The sequence below is a fragment of the Sciurus vulgaris genome (genome assembly GCF_902686455.1).
Source record: "Sciurus vulgaris genome assembly, chromosome: 7".
NCBI lineage: Eukaryota > Metazoa > Chordata > Mammalia > Rodentia > Sciuridae > Sciurus > Sciurus vulgaris.
In genome coordinates this window covers 105489480-105508769 of record NC_136467.1, presented here as the reverse complement: position 1 = coordinate 105508769, position 19290 = coordinate 105489480, and the positions used below count along the sequence as shown (strand labels likewise).

The following is a 19290-nucleotide window of genomic DNA, read 5'->3' as shown; positions in this document are numbered from 1 at the left end:
TAGCTGCGCGAGCCAACGCCCACTTTTCCCACTCAGCCATCAGCTCCCACGTCGCATCTTCTGGAAGTCTGGATGGGCGGGGCGAAGCAGAAGGGGCGGGGCCACCTCCGCAACGCCCACTATCCCCACCCGGTTGTCCTACTCCACCTACCGCGAGAACGCGGAGGGCCGCGAGCCGCGCACGCGCAGGCCTGTCGAGCCCGCTCCTCTGGTCCCTCCCACCTCCGCTGGCTGGCGCTGTTTGGCGTTACCATGGAGCCTGTCCGGGCCCAAGGACGCTCCTTGTCTCCGGGGCAACCGGGAAGGACAAAGCTAGACCGAGGTGGCGGCGGCGACACCGGCTGCGATGGTGTCCAACCCTGTGCATGGCCTGCCCTTTCTCCCGGGCACGTCCTTTAAGGACCCCACGGTGAGGACTTGTGTGCCCACCCCCACCCGTTCCCGCCTTCCGGACGCCTAGAAGGATTCCTACTTAGTGTCCCTGCGTTCTCCTCCACCCGAGTCAAACCCGTCCTCTGTCCGGAATTCTCTCTCCAGTGCAGTTCTGTTGTTCTCCTCTGCACAGCCTCACCCACTCTCACGTATCCTTTGCCCTCACCTCCATCCCTCTCTCGTTTTTGCACTGCATCTTGGCAGTCTCTTGATCCCTTTTTTCCTTCTCATCCCCCTAGTTGCGTTCTTACTGCTCTGTTCCTTCAAATCTTCCCCTTTTTCTCATCTGTTCACCACACCCTACCTTCAAGCTCCCTTTAGGTCCTCACCCTAGTTCATACTTTCACACCATATGTGGTCTCTGCCCAGCTCATCCCTTACCTCTCTTAGTCTCGTTCCTTTCGCCCCCTCAACACTTCTCCACCTTCATCCATATCCTACCGATTTTCGCCAGACCCGCCATTCTCTCCCTGCCTCCTTCCTCTTCTGGATCCTGGACCCTAAGCTCTTCACTCCCAGCTCCATTTCCTGTCTTGATGTAAACGGTTTCCATCCACTTCTTTCCCTCTGGCACTTTCGCGTAGTCTCCGCCCTTCACGTTTCAGCTTTTACGCATCCTCATTCTTTTTCTCTCCAGCTTCAACCTTTAGTACTGTCTAATCCTACTCTGCCCGTCTTTGTTTTCTGTTTCCATTGCGGTTTCCCTTCAAAACTTGATATCTTCTTCCCAAACCATCACCCTTCCCTGCTTTGTAGGAGATAGCCATTCCAGTTCCCTCAACCACAATGGATTAATTGCTGTTTTCTCTTCCCTCAACCCTGTACTTTCACTCTTAACATTTTTGTAAAAGGCTCCTATTCAGATTGTGTTTTGCTTCACCCAAACTTGTTTGTTGTCACATTTTATAGACAAAATTGAAGAGAAAGAAGTGCAGCAACAGTAGTTTAGATTTTTTGTTTCCTCTTGACATAGTTCAGCTCTTTAAATTATTTAATATTTGTTTCATTTCTAACAAGTTTACTGAAATAAATGTTCTGGAAAATCAATATTGAGTATCAGTACACTGATTATCAGTGCTGACCCAACAGTAAATTTTTTATGTGATATAGTTTAGTAAGTTAGACTCTTAATTCCTGTCCATATTCATATAATTAAGATAAAATATTTAGTCAACTTATTTTCTTCTGGAGAATAAATTTAAATTGAAGATGAAAGTGTAGTGAGAGAATTTGGATTCTGAGTCTCTTCTATTATTCCTTCATTAAGGCACAACATCATAGATTTTTGGTTTCACTTGGTTTCCAGTTTTATGTAATTTAGAAAATATTATAGGAATTTTCCTGCACTGTACAGATTCAGGCACAGTGTTTGGTGTCAATGAGTGGGTTACCCACAAGGCAGGCTTGAGTTGATTTGGGGGATTATAGAGATGTGGATGGAAGTGCCATATCTAAAGATACATACTGCCATGCTATAAGTAAGATGAACTTGCATTGGATATATTTCATGTTTTAAATACACTGGCCAGATGTTAATGTTAACCAGTTTGCCTTATTTGAAATTTGAAAGCATGGTCATCATATCTGCAGCAGTGAAGGAATAGGTATGTATATCTCTGAAGTAAAAGTATTCAGAAGGTGCATCATAATGAATAAAAGGGTAGAGAGGCCTTACCATGGGGTGTACCATGGGTCATAGTTGAGTGATGGTAGCAACATCTTGTTGAATATGAAAAAAACAAACAAGTTACTGATGTTGCTCTTTTATATTTTGGTGCTGGGGACAAAACCCAGGCCTAGCACATGCTAAGCATGCACTCTACCACTGAGCTACCCACCCTTAGCCCCTAGTGATATTGTTTCTGCCTTTCCTTCTAGCAGAGGATCTAGATGCTATACAAGTTACACAATGAGAAAATCAGTTCAGCCCATTTTGTTTTGTATCTTGTGTGTTATGTTCCTGAACAGTTCTGTCAAGCGAGTTGTGGCCCTAAACATATGACCCTTTATAAAAAGTTCACAATACATAACTCTTTTAGCAAGAGAAGTTTATTCTATTGTACTTTTCATGTTGGTACAAATCTTGAAGTCTGGTAGACTGGGGTCCAAAGAAATTAGAAGATAGACAAGTAGATCTTTTGTCTTCTTAAAATATATATTTTGCAATTAATTCTAAAATGTATATGTAGTTAAGTATTTTATATATAAAAATTTGAAAGTAACCTCATATTACAAAGAATAGAAAAAGGAAAACCATTAAATTAATCTAAACTCTAATTTGCTTTCCTACTCTTTCAATTTTTATTTAACATTATTTTTTCTAATTATGAATAAAAATATGTTAATTTTCAATATATATAACATATAAAAATTAAATAAAATATAAAAAAATCAATATAATTCAGAAATGTATAGTATAGAGTGCTTACCTAGCATGTGTGAGGCACTGGGTTTGATCTTCAGCACCATGTAAAAATAAATGAATAAAATAAAGTATTGTGTCCATCTATAACTTTAAAAAAAAAGAGTAGAATTATTGAGTCCAAGAGTTTAACTATATGCTATCCAGTTGCTTTCAAAGAGTTTTATGAATGTAACAGTATGATACATAAAAAAATAAAAGCAGGGCTTTTAACAAAAAGGGCTTTCTACTGGAGGTAAAAATAAAATTCACAGAACCTTGTCTTCTGGGTTCCATGATTCATGATCACCAAATAAGATTAAAACTAGGAAAACTAGTGAAAAATTAAGTATATAGATGACCCAGCATGGTGACACACACCTGTAGTTCCAGATACCTAGGAAGCTGAGGCAGGAAGATAACCTGAGCTCGTGAATTTAAGACCAGCCTGGGCAACATAGTGAGACCCTGTCTCAAATAAAAAAGCAGATGAAATAGTGTTTTAGTCTTTCATGTAAGGTGAGCTGATAGTTAAACTGAGCATTATAGAGCAAGATTTTAAATTTCAACATCAAGTGGTTCTTTACCTTTTTAGTCCCATCCAATTTTAAATATAGAACCTTTTAATATAGGTAAATTTTCAGATGTAAGTTGTGATGTTTATAAGCAAAGGTTTAAGTTATAATTTTTTTAATTTTTATATAAAAAATTTATATAATGTTATTAATGACATACTTCTTTTCTTTTTTAGAAAACAGCTTTCCATAGAAGCCAGACGCTGGGCTACAGGAATGGCTATGCAGTTGTTCGACGTCCAACAGTTGGGATAGGTGGGGAGCGGTTACAGGTCAACCAGCTGTCCCAGGCTGAACTGGATGAGTTGGCTAATAAGGCACCAGTTCTAACTTATGGCCAACCTAAGCAGGCCCCACCTGCAGAATTCATTCCAGCGCATGTCGCTTTTGACAAAAAGGTATCATCTGGGATTCTAGGGTACCCCTTGAATTTAAATGCCTGAGAGCCAACTGGCTACAGAAAACTTAATAGTCAACCACAGGATCCCAGAGTGCTCTGTGAAGAAAATTGTTCAGATGCCTCAACCCTTAGTCATAGACAGCTGAACTCGGGCTTGAAAGAAGCTTTTTTTAGTCAGGAAGCTGATTACAGAAAATAATTCCCTGTAGACTTCACTGGAATATTTGCAGATACAGTGAAAGAAAAGTTGGATGAATTCTGAATCTGTGAGTTCATATTGCTCTGTTTACCTGTTCTATGTTTTCTGTTTCTTAAAAGTACTCTATTCTGCAACAATGATAAGTGTTCAATCTCTATGAAATGTAAAATATCATCTTGAAAACAATGATCTCAACTATTGTCAATTTTCTCTAGGCTGTCTTTGTAAGTTTTTGTTTTTCAGGAAACATTTTACATTTGAATATTACATAACCAAAGGTCGTTTAAAATTTTTGTTTGTTTCTCATTTACCCTTATACTTTTGCAGTGTGAATTGCTTTATTTCCATCTCTTGACATTTCCACATCATTCTTTTCTTCTCCAATCTTCTTTTCTTCTAAAAATCCTCTTTCTCATTTCAATTAACTCATTTATAGGAACATGGTCATACCCATTCATAGAATGAACCTAAATATCCATGGAACAAATTATAAAATTTGTAATTGGCTGTATCTTTCCCATTTGCTTGTTTTACTTGTTTATTCATGGTTCTAACAGGCACTGCTAAATCAGTGTAGAAAAGAGAGGAAAGTATGAGAAAGGGGCAGACTAGGGATTTAATAATTTATCAAGAAATTCTAGTGTGTTTGATTTTTGCTAAAAAGAATAGCAAATGATTAATATAAAGTAGAAAGTGATAAAGTGACATAAGAAAATATTGATGAATTCAGAGAAGGAAAAATTGTACCTGAATAAGCTAATTTTTTGCTTTCAATTATTTTATATTAATTGTTATTTATGCATTTTTTTATGCATTTTTTTTTTTTTAGTACTGGGGATTAAACTCAGGCATTTTACCATTGAACTACATCCCCATCTCTTTTTTACTTTTTATTTTGAGACAAAGTCTGCTAAGTTTCTGAGACTGGCCTTGAATTTGCAGTCCTCCTGTTTTAGCCTCCAAGTTGCTAGGATTCCAGGGGTGCACCATTGCTAGGCTTATTGGCACTATCTTTAAAGAAATTAATTGTGGCTGGGCACAGTGGCACTAGCCTGAAATCCCAGCAACTCAGGAGGCTAAAATAGGAGGATCACAGATTTGAGCCCAGCCTGGGCAACTGTGAGACCCTGTCTCAAAATTTCAAAAAAGGGCTGGGGATGTAGCTTAGTAGTAAAGCACCCCTGGTGTTAATCGCCAGTACCAGAAAAAATAAAAATGAAAATGGATAGTGTATATAAAGAATATTATTATATCATTCACATATTTATTTTCCAGGTTATTTTATTTGTATCTTTGTGATTTTTAGATAAATAATCCTTATCATAGATAATGAGACAGAGTAGTTAAATGGTTTTGAAACTATTTGCTTATTTGTTGGTTTCTCTGAATTAAATCAGAATTCAAATGTTTTAAAGGCTATCTGGAGGTCTACTATTGATAACCAACATATTTTTCCTTATTTTGGATATTCTTTTTTTATTATTTATTTATTTTAATTAAGAATCATAAATTTACATAGGGCAATATTGTTTGATTCATTCTGTTATTTTTTTCCCTTCCCCCCCACCCCTCCAACCCCTTCCACCCCTCTTTTCCTTCTATACAGTCGTTCCTTCCTCCATTCTTACCACCCTCCTTATCCCTAACCCTAACCCTAACGCTAACCCCTCCTACCCCGCTTTATATGTCCTCATCCGCTTATCAGCGAGATCATTCGTCCTTTAGTTTTTTGAGATTGGCTTATCTCACTTAGCATGATATCTTCCAATTTCATCCATTTGCCTGCAAATGCCATAATTTTATCAATCTTCATGGAGGAGTAATATTCCAGTATATATATACCACAGTTTCTTTATCCATTCATCAACTGATGGGCATCTAGGTTGGTTCCACAATCTGGCTATGGTGAATTGAGCAGCTATGAACATTGATGTGGCTGTATCTCTGTAGTATGCTGATTTTAAGTCCTTTGGGTATAGGCCAAGGAGTGGGATAGCTGGGTCAAATGGTGGTTCCATTCCAAGCTTTCTGAAGAATATCCACACTGCTTTCCAGAATGGCTGCACTAATTTGCAACCCCACCAGCAATGTATGAGTGTACCTTTTTCCCCACATCCTCGCCAACACTTATTGTTGCTTGTGTTCTTGATAATCGCCATTCTAATTGGGGTGAGATGAAATCTTAGGGTAGTTTTGATTTGCATTTCTCTTATTACTAGAGATGTTGAACATTTTTTCATATATCTGTTGATTGCTTGTAGATCTTCTTCTGTGAAGTGTCTGTTCATTTCCTTAGCCCATTTGTTGATTGGATTATTTGTGTTCTTGGTGTAGAGTTTTTTGAGTTCTTTATAGATTCTGGAAATTAGCGCTCTATCTGAATTATGAGTGGCAAAGATATTCTCCCACTCTGTAGGCTCTCTCTTCACATTACTGATAGTTTCCTTTGCTGAGAGAAAGCTTTTTAGTTTGAATCTATCCCAGTTGTTGATTCTTGCTTTTATTTCTTGTGCTATGGGAGTCCTGTTAAGGAAGTCTGATCCTAAGCCAACATGTTGAAGGTTTGGACCTACTTTTTCATCTATAAGATGCAGGGTCTCTGGTCTGATTCCGAGGTCCTTGATCCACTTTGAGTTGAGTTTTGTGCAGGGTGAGAGATAGGGATTTAATTTCATTGTGTTGCATATGAATTTCCAGTTTTTCCAGCACCATTTGTTGAAGAGGCTATCTTTTCTCCATTGCATATTTTTGGCCCCTTTGTCTAGTATGAGAAAGTTGTACACAAATGGTATGCCTTTACGCCATGTACAAACAGAGAAACAACATGTATCCCATTTGTTTACAATAAAAAATATATATATATATTAAAAAAAGGAGAAAGTTGTATTTATTTGGGTTTGTGTCCATGTCCTCTATTCTGTACCATTGATCTACCTGAATATTTTGGTACCAATACCATGCCATTTTTGTTACTATTGCTTTGTAATAGAGTTCAAGATCTGGTATTGTGATACCCCCTGCTTTGCTCTTTCTACTGAGGATTGCTTTAGCTATTCTGGGTTTCTCATTCTTCCAGATGAATTTCATAATTGCTTGCTCTATTTCTGTAAGGTACATCATTGGGATTTTAATTGGAATTGCATTGAATCTGTATAGCACTTTTGGTAGTATGGCCATTTTGACAATATTAATTCTGCCTATCCAAGAACAAGGGAGATCTTTCCATCTTCTAAGGTTTTCTTTAATTTCTTTCTTTAGTGTTCTATAGTTCTCATTGTAGAGGTCTTTCACCTCTTTTGTGAGATTGATTCCCAAGTATTTTATTTTTTTCGATGCTATTGTGAATGGGGTAGTTTTCCTAATTTCTCTTTCTGAAGATTCATCACTTATATATAAAAATGCATTGGATTTATAAGCATTGATCTTGTAACCTGCTACTTTACTGAATTCACTTATGAGTTCTAAGAGTTTTCTGATGGAATTTCCAGGTTCCTCTAAATATTTAATCATGTCATCAGCGAACAGGGATAGTTTGAGTTCTTCTTTTCCAATTCGTATTCCTTTAATTTCTTTGGTTTGTCTAATTGCTCGGCTAGAGTCTCAAGAACAATATTGAATAGAAGTGGTGAAAGAGGGCATCCCTGCCTTTTTCCAGTTTATAGGGGGAATGCTTTCAGTTTTTCACCATTTAGAATGAGATTGGTCATGGGCTTAGCGTAGATGGCCTTTACAATGTTAAGGAATGTTCCCACTATCCCAATTTTTTCTAGTGTTTTGAGCATGAAGGGATGCTGTATTTTATCGAATGCTTTTTCTTCATCTATTGAAATAATCATGTGATTCTTAACTTTTAGTCTGTTGATATGGTGAATGACATTTATTGATTTCCAGATGTTGAACCAACCTTGCATCCCTGGGATAAAACCCACTTGATCGTGGTGCACTATCTTTTTAATATATTTTTGTATGCGATTTGCTAAAATTTTGTTGAGAATTTTTGCTTCGATGTTCATTAAGGATATTGGTCTGAAATTTTCTTTCCTTGATGTGTCTCTGTCTGGTTTAGGAATCAGGGTGATATTGGCTTCATAGAATGAGTTTGGGAGGGTTCCCTACTCTTCTATTTTATGGAATACTTTGAGAAGTATTGGAAAGAGCTCTTCTTTAAAGGTTTTGTAGAGTTCGGCTGAGAACCCATCTGGTCCCGGACTTTTCTTTGTTGGTAGGCTTTTGATGACCTCTTCTATTTCATTGCTTGAAATTGATTTATTTGTGTATGTCCTCCTCGTTCAGTTTAAGTAATTCATACGTCTCTAGAAACTTGTTGATGTCTTGAGGTTTTCTGTTTTGTTGGATTATAGATTTTCAAAATAGCTTCTAATTATGTTTTGTATTTCACTCATGTCTGTTGTGATATTTCCTTGTTCATTCCGAATTTTAGTAATTTGAGTTTTCTCCCTCTTTCTCTTTGTTAGTGTGGCTAAGGGTTTATCAATTTTGTTTATTTTTTCAAAGAACCAACTATTTATTTTGTTAATTTTTCCGATTGTTTCTTTTGTTTCAATTTCGTTGATTTTGGCTCTGATTTTAACTATTTCCTGTCTTCTACTACTTTTGGTGTTGGTCTGCTCTTCTTTTTCTAGGGCTTTGAGCTGTACTGTTAAGTCATTTATTTGTTGATATCTACTTCTTTTGTTGAATGTGCCCCAGGAAATAAATCTTCCTCTAAGTACTGCTTTCATAGTGTCCCAGAGATTTTGATATGATGTGTCTTTGTTCTCGTTTACTCCTAAAAAATTTTTTATTTCCCTCCTGATGTCTTCTGTTGTCCATTCATCATATAATAGTGTATTATTTAATCTCCAGGTATTGGAGAAGTTTCTGTTTTTTATTCTCTCATTTATTTCTAATTTCAATCCATTATGATCTGATAGAGTACAAGGTAGTATGTCTATCTTCTTGTATTTGCTAACAGTAGCTTTGTGGCATAAGACATGGTCTATTTTAGAGAAGGATCCATGTGCTGCTGAGAAGAAAGTGTATTCGTTCTTTGTTGGATGGTATATTCTATATAAGTCGGTTAAGTCTAAATTGTTGATTATGTTATTGAGATCTATGGTTTCTTTATTCAATTTTTGTTTGGACGATCTATCCAGCGGTGAGAGAGGTGTGTTAAAATCACCTAGTATTATTGTGTTGTGGTCTATTTGATTTCTGGAATTGAGAAGGATTTGTTTGACGTCCACGGATGAGCCAATGTTCGGGGCATAGATATTTATGATTGTTGTGTCTTGCTGATTTATGCTTCCCTTAAGCAGTATGTAATGTCCTTCTTTATCCCTTCTGACTAGTTTTGGCTTGAAGTCCACGTTATCTGAAATGAGGATGGATACTCCAGCTTTTTTGCTGTGTCCGTGTGCATGGTATGTTTTTTCCCATCCTTTCACCTTTAGTCTGTGGGTATCTCTTTCTATGAGATGAGTCTCTTGCAGGCAGCATATTGTTGGATTTTTCTTTTTAATCCAGTCTGCCAGTATATGTCTTTTGATTGATGAGTTAAGGCCATTGACATTCAGGGTTATTATTGTGATATGATTTGTATTCTGAGTCATTTGACTCATTTTTGTTTTTTGACATGATCTGGTTTCTTCTTTATTTGGCTATTCCTTTAGGCTATAGTTCCTCCCGTTGCTGATTTGCATCGTTGTTTTTCATCTCTTCCTCATGGAATATTTTGCTGAGAATGTTCTGTAATACCGGCTTTCTTTTTGTAAATTCTTTTAGCTTTTGTTTATCGTGGCAGGATTTTATTTCGTCGTCAAATCTGAAAGTAAGTTTTGCTGGGTATAAGATTCTTGGTTGGCATCCGTTTTCTTTCAGGGCTTGGTAATTGTTGTTCCAGGCCCTTCTAGCTTTTAGGGTCTGGATTGAAAAATCTGCTGATATTCTTATTGGTTTCCCCCTGAATGTAGTTTGATTCTTTTCTCTCGCGGCTTTTAAAATTGTGTCTTTATTTTGCATGTTAGGTGTTTTCATAATAATGTGCCTTGGTATGGGTCTGTTGTAATTTTGTATATTTGGAGTCCTATAAGTCTCTTATACTTGGTTTTCCATTTCATTCTTCAGATTTGGGAAATTTTCTGATATTATTTCATTGAATAGATTGTTCATTCCTTTGGTTTGTTTCTCTAAGCCTTCCTCAATCCCAATAATTCTTAAATTTGGCCTTTTCATGATATCCCATAATTCTTGTAGATTCCGTTCATGATTTCTTACCATCTTTTCTGTTTGGCCAACTTTGTTTTCAAGATTAAATATTTTGTCTTCAATATCTGAGGTTCTGTCTTCCAGGTGTTCTAGCCTATTGGTTATGCTTTCTATGGAGTTTTTAACTTGGTTTATTGTTTCCTTCATTTCAAGGATTTCTGTTTGTTTTTTTTTCAATGTCTCTAACTCTTTATTGAAATGATCTCTTGCTTCCCGTGTTTGCTCCTTTAACTGTTGATTGGTGCAATCATTTAATGCCTGCATTTGCTCTTTCATCTCCTCCTTCATTGCCTGCATTTGCTCTTTCATCTCCTCGTTTGCTTCCCTGATTGTTTTAATTATGTACATTCTGAACTCCCTTTCTGACATTTCTTCTGCTGTGCTGTCATTGGGTTTTATTGATATAGTATCTAGTTTTGTTTGGGACATTTTCTTCCTTTGTTTTCTCATATTGGTCTGATATCAGTGGGACTTTGTGATATTGCATAATTCTTCTATTGGCTTATAGTGTCCCTGTAGATTTCCAGTGTATCACCTTCCTGCCTTCAGTAGCCTGAAGTCTTGGAGGAACTTGATAATGCAGTGCTTCCAAGGAAAGCTGCCCCTAGCCCGCTACTGGTTCCAGGACTTGGAGTTGGCTCTGTGTGGAAAGGCTCTCACTAGGGGGCCTGCTCCGAGAAGCTAGCCTGGAAAGGTGCTTCCCGCTGGAGGGGGCCGGGCTGCGGGCTGCTTGGGGAAGTCCCTGGCTGCCCTGTCCTGGTCCCTGAAGCAACCTGGGGGCAGGAACTCGCTGCCCTGGTTCAGGGAGTTGAAGCTTGGTTCTGTCTATTTTGGATATTCTTGAGGCTGCTTCTTATAGTCATAATACAACTTTCTTCTAAGGTGATAAAGACCAGGACATGATCTCCATCTACTATGTGTGCCCTCATCTTTTCTCCTTGCTCCCATATAATTTTCTCTACCATTACCTATTGTATTCTACATTTCAGGCTAACTTCCCTCTCTGTGTTCCTGATGTTACTCTTCTTCCACCTTTTCATTTCAACTTTCATATTATTTCTATTTTTCAAACAAATACTCTGGTAACTTCTCTAGCTAGGGTTATTATTCTGACCTAAAAAATCAACAGCAATAATAACAAAACCTCCTTTTACCTTGTGAGTCCTTTAAGCAAAAGTACTTTATTTCTCACTAGAATGCCAGATCTCTTACAATCTGACTCACCCCATCCTTGATCTCAAAAACTACTTTCTCCTGAGTAACTAGTATTATCCTTTTGCCAAATCTAGAGAGGTTTACTCCCCCCCCCCCCCATTTTCTGACTTGCTTACAAGATCTGACACTGTTGACCCTCTCTCTCTTCTTGAAGCTGCTCTTTTGTTGCTCCCATGACTATTCCTCTCATGGTTTTCTTACTCTTCTCTATTGCTTGCTCTTTCTCTGATCTCCCTTCTTCCTGTCACTTCTTCATTGTAAGCATTTTCAAGGTTCTGCGCTCATTCTTTTTTTTTTTTTTTTTTTTTTTATTTATTTATTTATTTTTTTATTGTAAACAAATGGGATACATGTTGTTTCTCTGTTTGTACATGGAGTAAAGGCATACCATTTGTGTAATCATAAATTTACATAGAGCAATGTTGTTTGATTCATTCTGTTATTTTTTCCCTTCCCCTCACCCCTCCCACCCCTCTTTACCCTCTATACAGTAGTTCCTTCCTCCATACTTGCCCCCCTCCCTAACCCTAACTCTAACCCTTCTGCGCTCATTCTTGATATTATCTTCTTGAGACATCTCAGCCCCTTTTCATGGTTTCAGCTATTTCCTCAATTTAGACAACTGTCAATATTTATTCTCAACTCTGGCCCTGTTGAAACTTAGATCTGTATCCCTCTGCCCATGGGATCTCTTTACCTGGATGAGCTGTTAGCACTTCAAGTTCTGTACAGCTCTGACTGACCTCATGTCCCTTTCCCTAGATATCTGCTCTCCCTGTCTCTCTCCATATTACCTGTTTCACCAGGTAATATGATTTTGGAACCTGAGCCATCTTCTGCCTTTTCTCCCCAACATTCAACGAGTTACCAAGTCAAATACATCTCACTTTCATTTCCTCTATCGCTTTTGTGGCTCAAATGAGCAATAGGACAACTGTTGTATGGTCTCATACTTAGTTATTTGCTTATAATAGGTCTACCTCCTTTATTCCCTGAAGCACAACTCTGATTCTGTTATTTCTCTAGGAGAATGCTTTCAGACTTCTTTAACCAACACTGTAAACATTATCACCATCCACCTGGCTGCTCTGGCCCCAACTTGAAAATCATCTTTAATTCTTCTTTCTCCTCACAACTTACATCCAATCTATTAATAAATTGTCATTTCTAACTAATCTGCCCATTTTTTTCTATCTCCAATATTAACTGTAAATTCACTTTCCATAGAGCAGCCAGGCTTATCTTTTTTAAAAATTAAACTATGTTGCATATTGACCTAAAGCATTTCCACAACTTCCTATCATATATAGAGTAAGATCCAACTCTACAGTTTCCTCCTTCCCCTAGGACCTAGAAGGCTGGCCTCCCTGCCATTTTCTGACTCTTTCCGTCATCTACTGTGTTTGAATCATAATGGATTTCTTTTCCTCATTTCCTTGAAGTGGCAGCACTTCCACCACCCATCCCCCCATTTCCAGGTCTTTGCACATGTTGTTCCTGGTACCTGGCTTGGCTTTCTTCTGATTCCAGGTTGCTCTCTTGTCTCAACATTCAGATGCCTTACCTGAAGCTTTTCCTGGCCACCTTACTAAGGAAGTCTGTATTTTTTTCTATTGTTTTCCTTTCTTTGTTTTCCTCATGGCACTAATTTTTTCTGTCATTGCTGATAATAACATGCAACCCACACAGGTAAAAGTCAAATTAATAAAATGTAACAAGGCTTATTTTCATTGTGTATGATATGAAAATGTTGATTCAGGATTTCCTCCATCTGGAAATAAACAGGAAACATTTCCATGTTTATTGTGTTATTCTGAGCACTTCCTGGAAGTTAGAAGACCTGAGTTCTAATTCTGGTCTTCTGCCAATAGCATTATAACCCCAGAGAGCCACAATCTCTAGTTTACACATCTATAAACTCAGAATGTTAGAATACATATATTGGAGCCCAGACTGCTATAAAATTCCATGAAAAATACATTTTAAAAAACATAAATATTTTAAAACAAATATTTTTCCTTCCCTTCTATATAACACATCGAGTTATTCTACTTGATGTTATCCCAACTGCTTGCTAAATAGCTTTTTTTTTTCCCTTCTGGATTTTTTTAATGATGCATTGCAGTTGTACATAATGGTAGGATTTGTTGTTACAGATTATTACATGCACACAATATAACAGTAAGATTGACCAATATCATTCCCCTTTCCTTCCTCCTTCCCTCTGGTCCCTTACCTGTACTCTACTGATCTCCCTTCAATTTTCATGAGATCCATCCCCCACCTTTCATTTCCTTTTTCCTCTCTAGCTCCCACATCTGAGAGAAAACAATTACCCTTGACTTTCAGAGTTCTGCTTATTTTGCTTAACAGAATGTTCTCAAGTTCCATTCATTTTCCTGCAAATGATATAATTTCTTTCTTCTTTATGACTGAATAAAACTCCATTGTGCATATATACCACATTTTCTTTTTCCATTCATCTATAAATGAATGCCTAGGCTGGTTTCATAGTTTGGCTATTGTGAATTGTGCTACTGCAAACATGGGTGTGCATGTATCACTATAGTATGATAGGTATTGAGGAGCGGTATAGCTGGTCATATGGTGGTTCCATTGCTAGTCTTTTGAGGAACCTCCATACTGATTTCCTTAGTGGTTGCACTAATTTATAATTCCCCTAACAGTTTAAAAGTGTTCCTTTTTTTCTATATCCTCTCCAGCCTTTATTATTATTTGTATTCTTGATGACTACCATTCTGACTAGTGTGAAAGAAAATCTCCATGTAGTTTTGGTTTGCTTCTCCCTAATGGCTAATGATGTTGAATATTTTTCGTGTCTTTGTTGGCTGTTTGTATTTGTTCTTTTGAAAAGGGTTTATTTAATTCATTTGACCATTTACTAATTGGGTTATTTGTGTTTCTGTTGTTAAGTTTTTTGACTTATTTATATATTCTATTTAATAATCCTGCTAAAGAGATTTTTTTCTTTTTAACTCTTTTGCAGTGATTTCTTTATCAGAAGGAGCACAGAACTCTATTCTTGATAACCACTCAAATAAATGAGGACTTTTTAGGTTAGAGTATTCTTTACCTGAGACCTTATATATTAACTTGGCTCTCTCTAACATGAATTACATATTGAAAATGTTGTTTTACCATTTGTGTAGATTATGTGGCAGAGGAAACCCAAGCAATTTTTACCCAGTCATATATATCCACAATTCTGAGGTCAAGTACCTGTAACCAACCATACACATCTACATGCTCCCCAGTTTTAAGAACATGGCTATGGGGCTGGGGTTATAGCTCAGTGGTAGCGCGCTTGCCTAGCATGTGTGAGGCACTGGGTTCAATCCTTAGCACCACATTAAAAAAAAATAAATGAATAAAATAAAGGTATTGTATCCATCTGCAACTAAAATTATTTTAGAAAGAGAACATGGTTGTGGCCTCAGAATCAGTCTTTCATCCTCTTCTCTCTGTGCTCCCTCCTTTGGTGGGTCATTCAGATTCATAGCTTGGACTCGCCTCCTAATGTTGACAAGCTGTCCTCTGAACGTAGCATATGTAATAGCCTATTTGATATCTCCTCTTGAATATGTAAGATATTCAAACTAACCATGTCTAAAACTGAACTCCTAATTTGCTCCCCCCAAAAAACCTCACTCCATTATGGTCTTACTCATTACTATCAGTTTGATGTTAATTCTATCTGTTCTTTCTGTTGTTTATGTCTGAGTCATCCTTGCCTATTCTCTAATGTTAATTTCTTTTCCAAAACCTAGTCCTGCATCTTAAATTATCCCCTGAAGTATCAACTTGTGCTCTCACTTAAATTCAGTAGTCTAAAATCAAGCTCACCATCTGCCCTGTTAAAATTATCTTCGTTATGTCTCAATTTTCAGGGGCTTAGCACTATATCCCTAGCACTGTGTTGTCCATCCTTCTCCTGTCTCACTCTCAGTCCAGTCAGCCACCTTCTGCTTTTCCTTTTCTGAAAACTAATTATTGCAGTCTGGACCAGGGAAGGGGCTTTCAATCTGGTCACCATGCCTAGCATATTCTGCATGGTGCTTCTGGGTTTCCTTCCTCTTTTTGTTATTACCATTGCCTAGAATCCCCTCTTGTCCCCTTTGCTTATCTAATATTTTCTCACTCTTCAAGTCTAGTATGTCTTCTCTTCTTAGTTAAGCTTTCTCAGACCACCTACACAGATTTCTTTTCTGAACCAGTATATTACCTATTATCTGGGAAGTAATGAGATATATGGAGAGAACATTAGGCTGTGAGCCTATAGACTTACAGAGCTTCAATTCTCTGATCCTATCACTCAGATGGCCTCAGGTAAGCCACTATAGCAACCTGGGTCTAAGTTTTCATTGAAAATAAATGGAATTGAACTTTTTGATCAATTCTGGTTTAATATTTTACATGGTTATAAATCTGTGGCTCAAATACAGGATATTTCCTATTTGAATTACTGTGATCATGTCCCTTTTAATTTTTTTATAATTGACCCAGGATGTTACTTAATTATCTTTGTCTTTTGTTTTTACTATTTTTCTCTTCTAAACATTCTACTATACTTACCATTTTACCTTTTTATTATGAGTTTTTAGGTCTTCATTCCATTATAGTTATTTTTCTCCTAGGCAACAGTCAGTTTTCTTTTGATTTTTATCTTGTTCTTTCACAGTAGATACTATACCCTTTCTAACAACACTGTTGTGTAGGATTATTTTTCCATTCAGCAAGCTGTTTTTGTGTCTTCATTTAAGGGTTTTCTTGATTTGTTCCTTTTGAGTCTAGTAGAAACTTGGGTTAGCTCTCCGGCCTACTTAGAACATCATTTCAATACTTTCTTTCCCTGAAAAGAAATATTAAATGTAGAAATAGAATAACATAAAGTTTAAAAGTAATCTGAAAGCATATGCTTTTATAATATTGTTTTATTTATTTAAATGTGCACTTGATGTGCCATTTTGACTTTGCATTGATGCTGATGCTTCCGGGAGGGCAAAAGGTTAAACACAGTGAGAGTGTATTACTCTTTCCAAGGAGAATGTGTCATTAATATGTATTTACAAGGGACTCCATTTCTAAAGAATTGGATTTGAGCCTTTGTTTTCATTTTGAAACAAAAAATTGTAGTCATGTCTAAAAATGTTAAATCTTTTTAGAAACTTGCAAGTTACTTTTAACATTGAGCTAAAGCTAAGTAGTGTTAAGGTCTTTAAGTCATCTCATTAAGGAACCATACAATAAGTAGTCTATACACACTGTGAGTGGTTACAGCAAATGTCAGCAAAGTTTTTCTGTAAAGGGTCAGACAGGAAATATTTTGGACATTGAAGCAATTATAGTCTGCTTAAGCTTCAATAACAAAATACCACAATAGCCACAGAGTGGCTTAAACAAAAGAAATTTATTTGCTCACAGTTCTAGAGGTTACAAGTTCAGGATCAAGGTTCTAGCCATCTTGTTTTCTGGTGAGGGCTTTCTTCCTGGAAGCAGATAACTGCCTTCATGCTAAGTTCTCACATAGCCTTATCTCAATGCATGAATACACTGTGAAAAGGAGCGAGGTTATCTTTTTTCTTTCTTCTCTTATAAGGCCCCAGTCTTATATGGTCTCATCCACTTAACAATTGTCACAGATGGACTTTTATCTTCCTATGAAGTCACATTGGGGGTTAGGGCTTTAATAAATGCACGTGGGGGTCATATAATTCAGTCTAACAGTAACAGCTCATATGTCTTTCACAACTACTCAACTCCATCCTTGTAACAGAGAAGCAGCCATTAATAAATGTTAATTATTTACATAATTACTTTATCTGTAGGTAATTTAAATTCAAATAATTGTCATATATTCATATAACTTCCATGTATTGTGAAATATAATTTTTAATTTTTCAACCATTTAAATATATTTTTAAAAACCCTCTTAGCTTACATGTCACAAAATAGGTGACAGGGTAGATTTGTAGTTTGGTTGTGGACTGCCAACTCTTGATTTAGAGGATGAGTGATGAGTATTCATATCTCCCTGTGTGATCCTCTTTTTCAGGAAGGTACTTAATGTTTTCTTAGATGACTATAACAAACTAATACTACCCCATTTCTCCTTGCCTTGTGTGTTATAGGTGCTGAAATTTGATGCCTATTTCCAGGAAGATGTCCCTATATCAAGTGAGGAACATTATAGAATTCGTCAAGTGAAAATTTATTACTATCTAGAAGATGACAGCATGTCTGTTGTAGAGCCTGTTGTTGAAAACTCTGGGATCCCTCAAGGCAAGCTAATCAAACGCCAGCGAATAGCCAAGAATGATGTGGGAGACCATTACCACTGGAAAGACCTAAATCGAGGAATAAACATAACCATATATGGCAAAACTTTCCGCATTGTTGACTGTGATCAGTTCACACAGGTATATATTTGTGGAAATTGTGGGATCTTAGTCATCATTCTTATTTATAGCCAGATATATTCATTTATTAGGGTAATGGGAGGACACTGGTAATATGTCCTGTATGAATTATCATGTATGTTAACTAAGTATTTGTGTGTGTGCTGATATGTGCCAACACTGTATAGTAACATTATTTTTTTAGAATATTAATACAGATCCATTCAAAATCAAGCTGTACTATAGCTGAGTAATTTGGTAAGAAACCAGTTCCAATGGTAGTTCAGATAGAAAGTAGGAGATGTAATGCCTTTAATGGGATAGAAGTAGGGAAAAAGAAGAGGCATTGAACATTTTAAGTTCAAATTTATGAAGACAGTGCCACCTCTATTAGCAAATAGGAGCCCCAATTTTTATGTGTAGTTTATATGGTTTTCAAACAATACTTTGCTATATTTGAGGAAAATTTATCTAAAGGATTTCTGAAAAATTTTTTTGAATTTTTTTTACCCTTCACTTTTTCTATTTTGTAAATATGGATTTTTTTATACAAAGTTGGCTTTTCTTAAAGTTATATATATGTATATTGTATAAATATATATGCATATGGGATATGATGATCTTTCTTTAGTGTATAAATATTAGGAAATTAATACAAAATTTTCTAGTTTAAAAAATTTTCTGGCATCAAGGATTTTATGCCCTTTATTCTTTACTACTTAATGCCAAATGTAATTTTTTACATGTACTGAGCTGCTATGAATTCATCAGCTTTTATTTGCTAAATTATTTAATGAATATTTACTATATACAGAAATTTGAGGGAAGTGAAGAAAAGAGCCATGACATTAGTGTCATTCCAAAGCAGTGAATAAGAAAAGTATAGAAGGTAGAGATGTTAAATTATCTTTGAAATATTGTCCCCTTCAAACATATTTGGATGTCCTGCTTTTTAAGTTTCCTGTTTAAAACTTAAAAATTGTACCAGCAATGAGAAATTATAAAATATCATCTAAACTTATTATTTCTACAGTTGTATCTGAGCAGTGGACCTAATCCAGTTACAGTTGATTTTCATTATTCACAGTAGTCACAACCTGTAATGTCACCAAAGACACTGAAGTAACAAATACTGAAACATTGTTCTTAAAAATGTAGGTTTAGTTTCCTGCCAGTCTCTGGTCAAAACATTTTTTTAAAAATATTTTTAGTTGTAAATGGACACAATACCTTTATTTTATTTATGTATTTTTATGTGGTGCTGAGGATTGAACCCAGTGCCTCATACGTGCTAAGCAAGCTCTCTGCCACTGAACTATATAGTCCCAGCCCTGGTCAAGACATTTTTGTCAAACAATATGTACCTTGTTTTATGTATGCTTCTG

General features: G+C 36.5%; 1 protein-coding gene across 2 annotated transcripts in view; it reads left to right on the top strand.

Annotated features, from left to right (window-relative positions):
• Positions 1 to 244: 244 nt before the first annotated feature.
• Positions 245 to 19290, top strand: part of EFHC1 (EF-hand domain containing 1) — a 63986-nt gene continuing 44940 nt past the window's right edge. Inside the window, exons 1-3 of one of the 2 annotated variants that reach the window (XM_079147636.1) lie at positions 245 to 409; positions 3585 to 3806; positions 17639 to 17926. In XM_079147636.1, the coding sequence (XP_079003762.1) occupies positions 347 to 409; positions 3585 to 3806; positions 17639 to 17926 (573 nt within the window). In that variant the 5' untranslated portion in view covers positions 245 to 346. The other variant, XM_079147637.1, reaches the window with a different exon arrangement.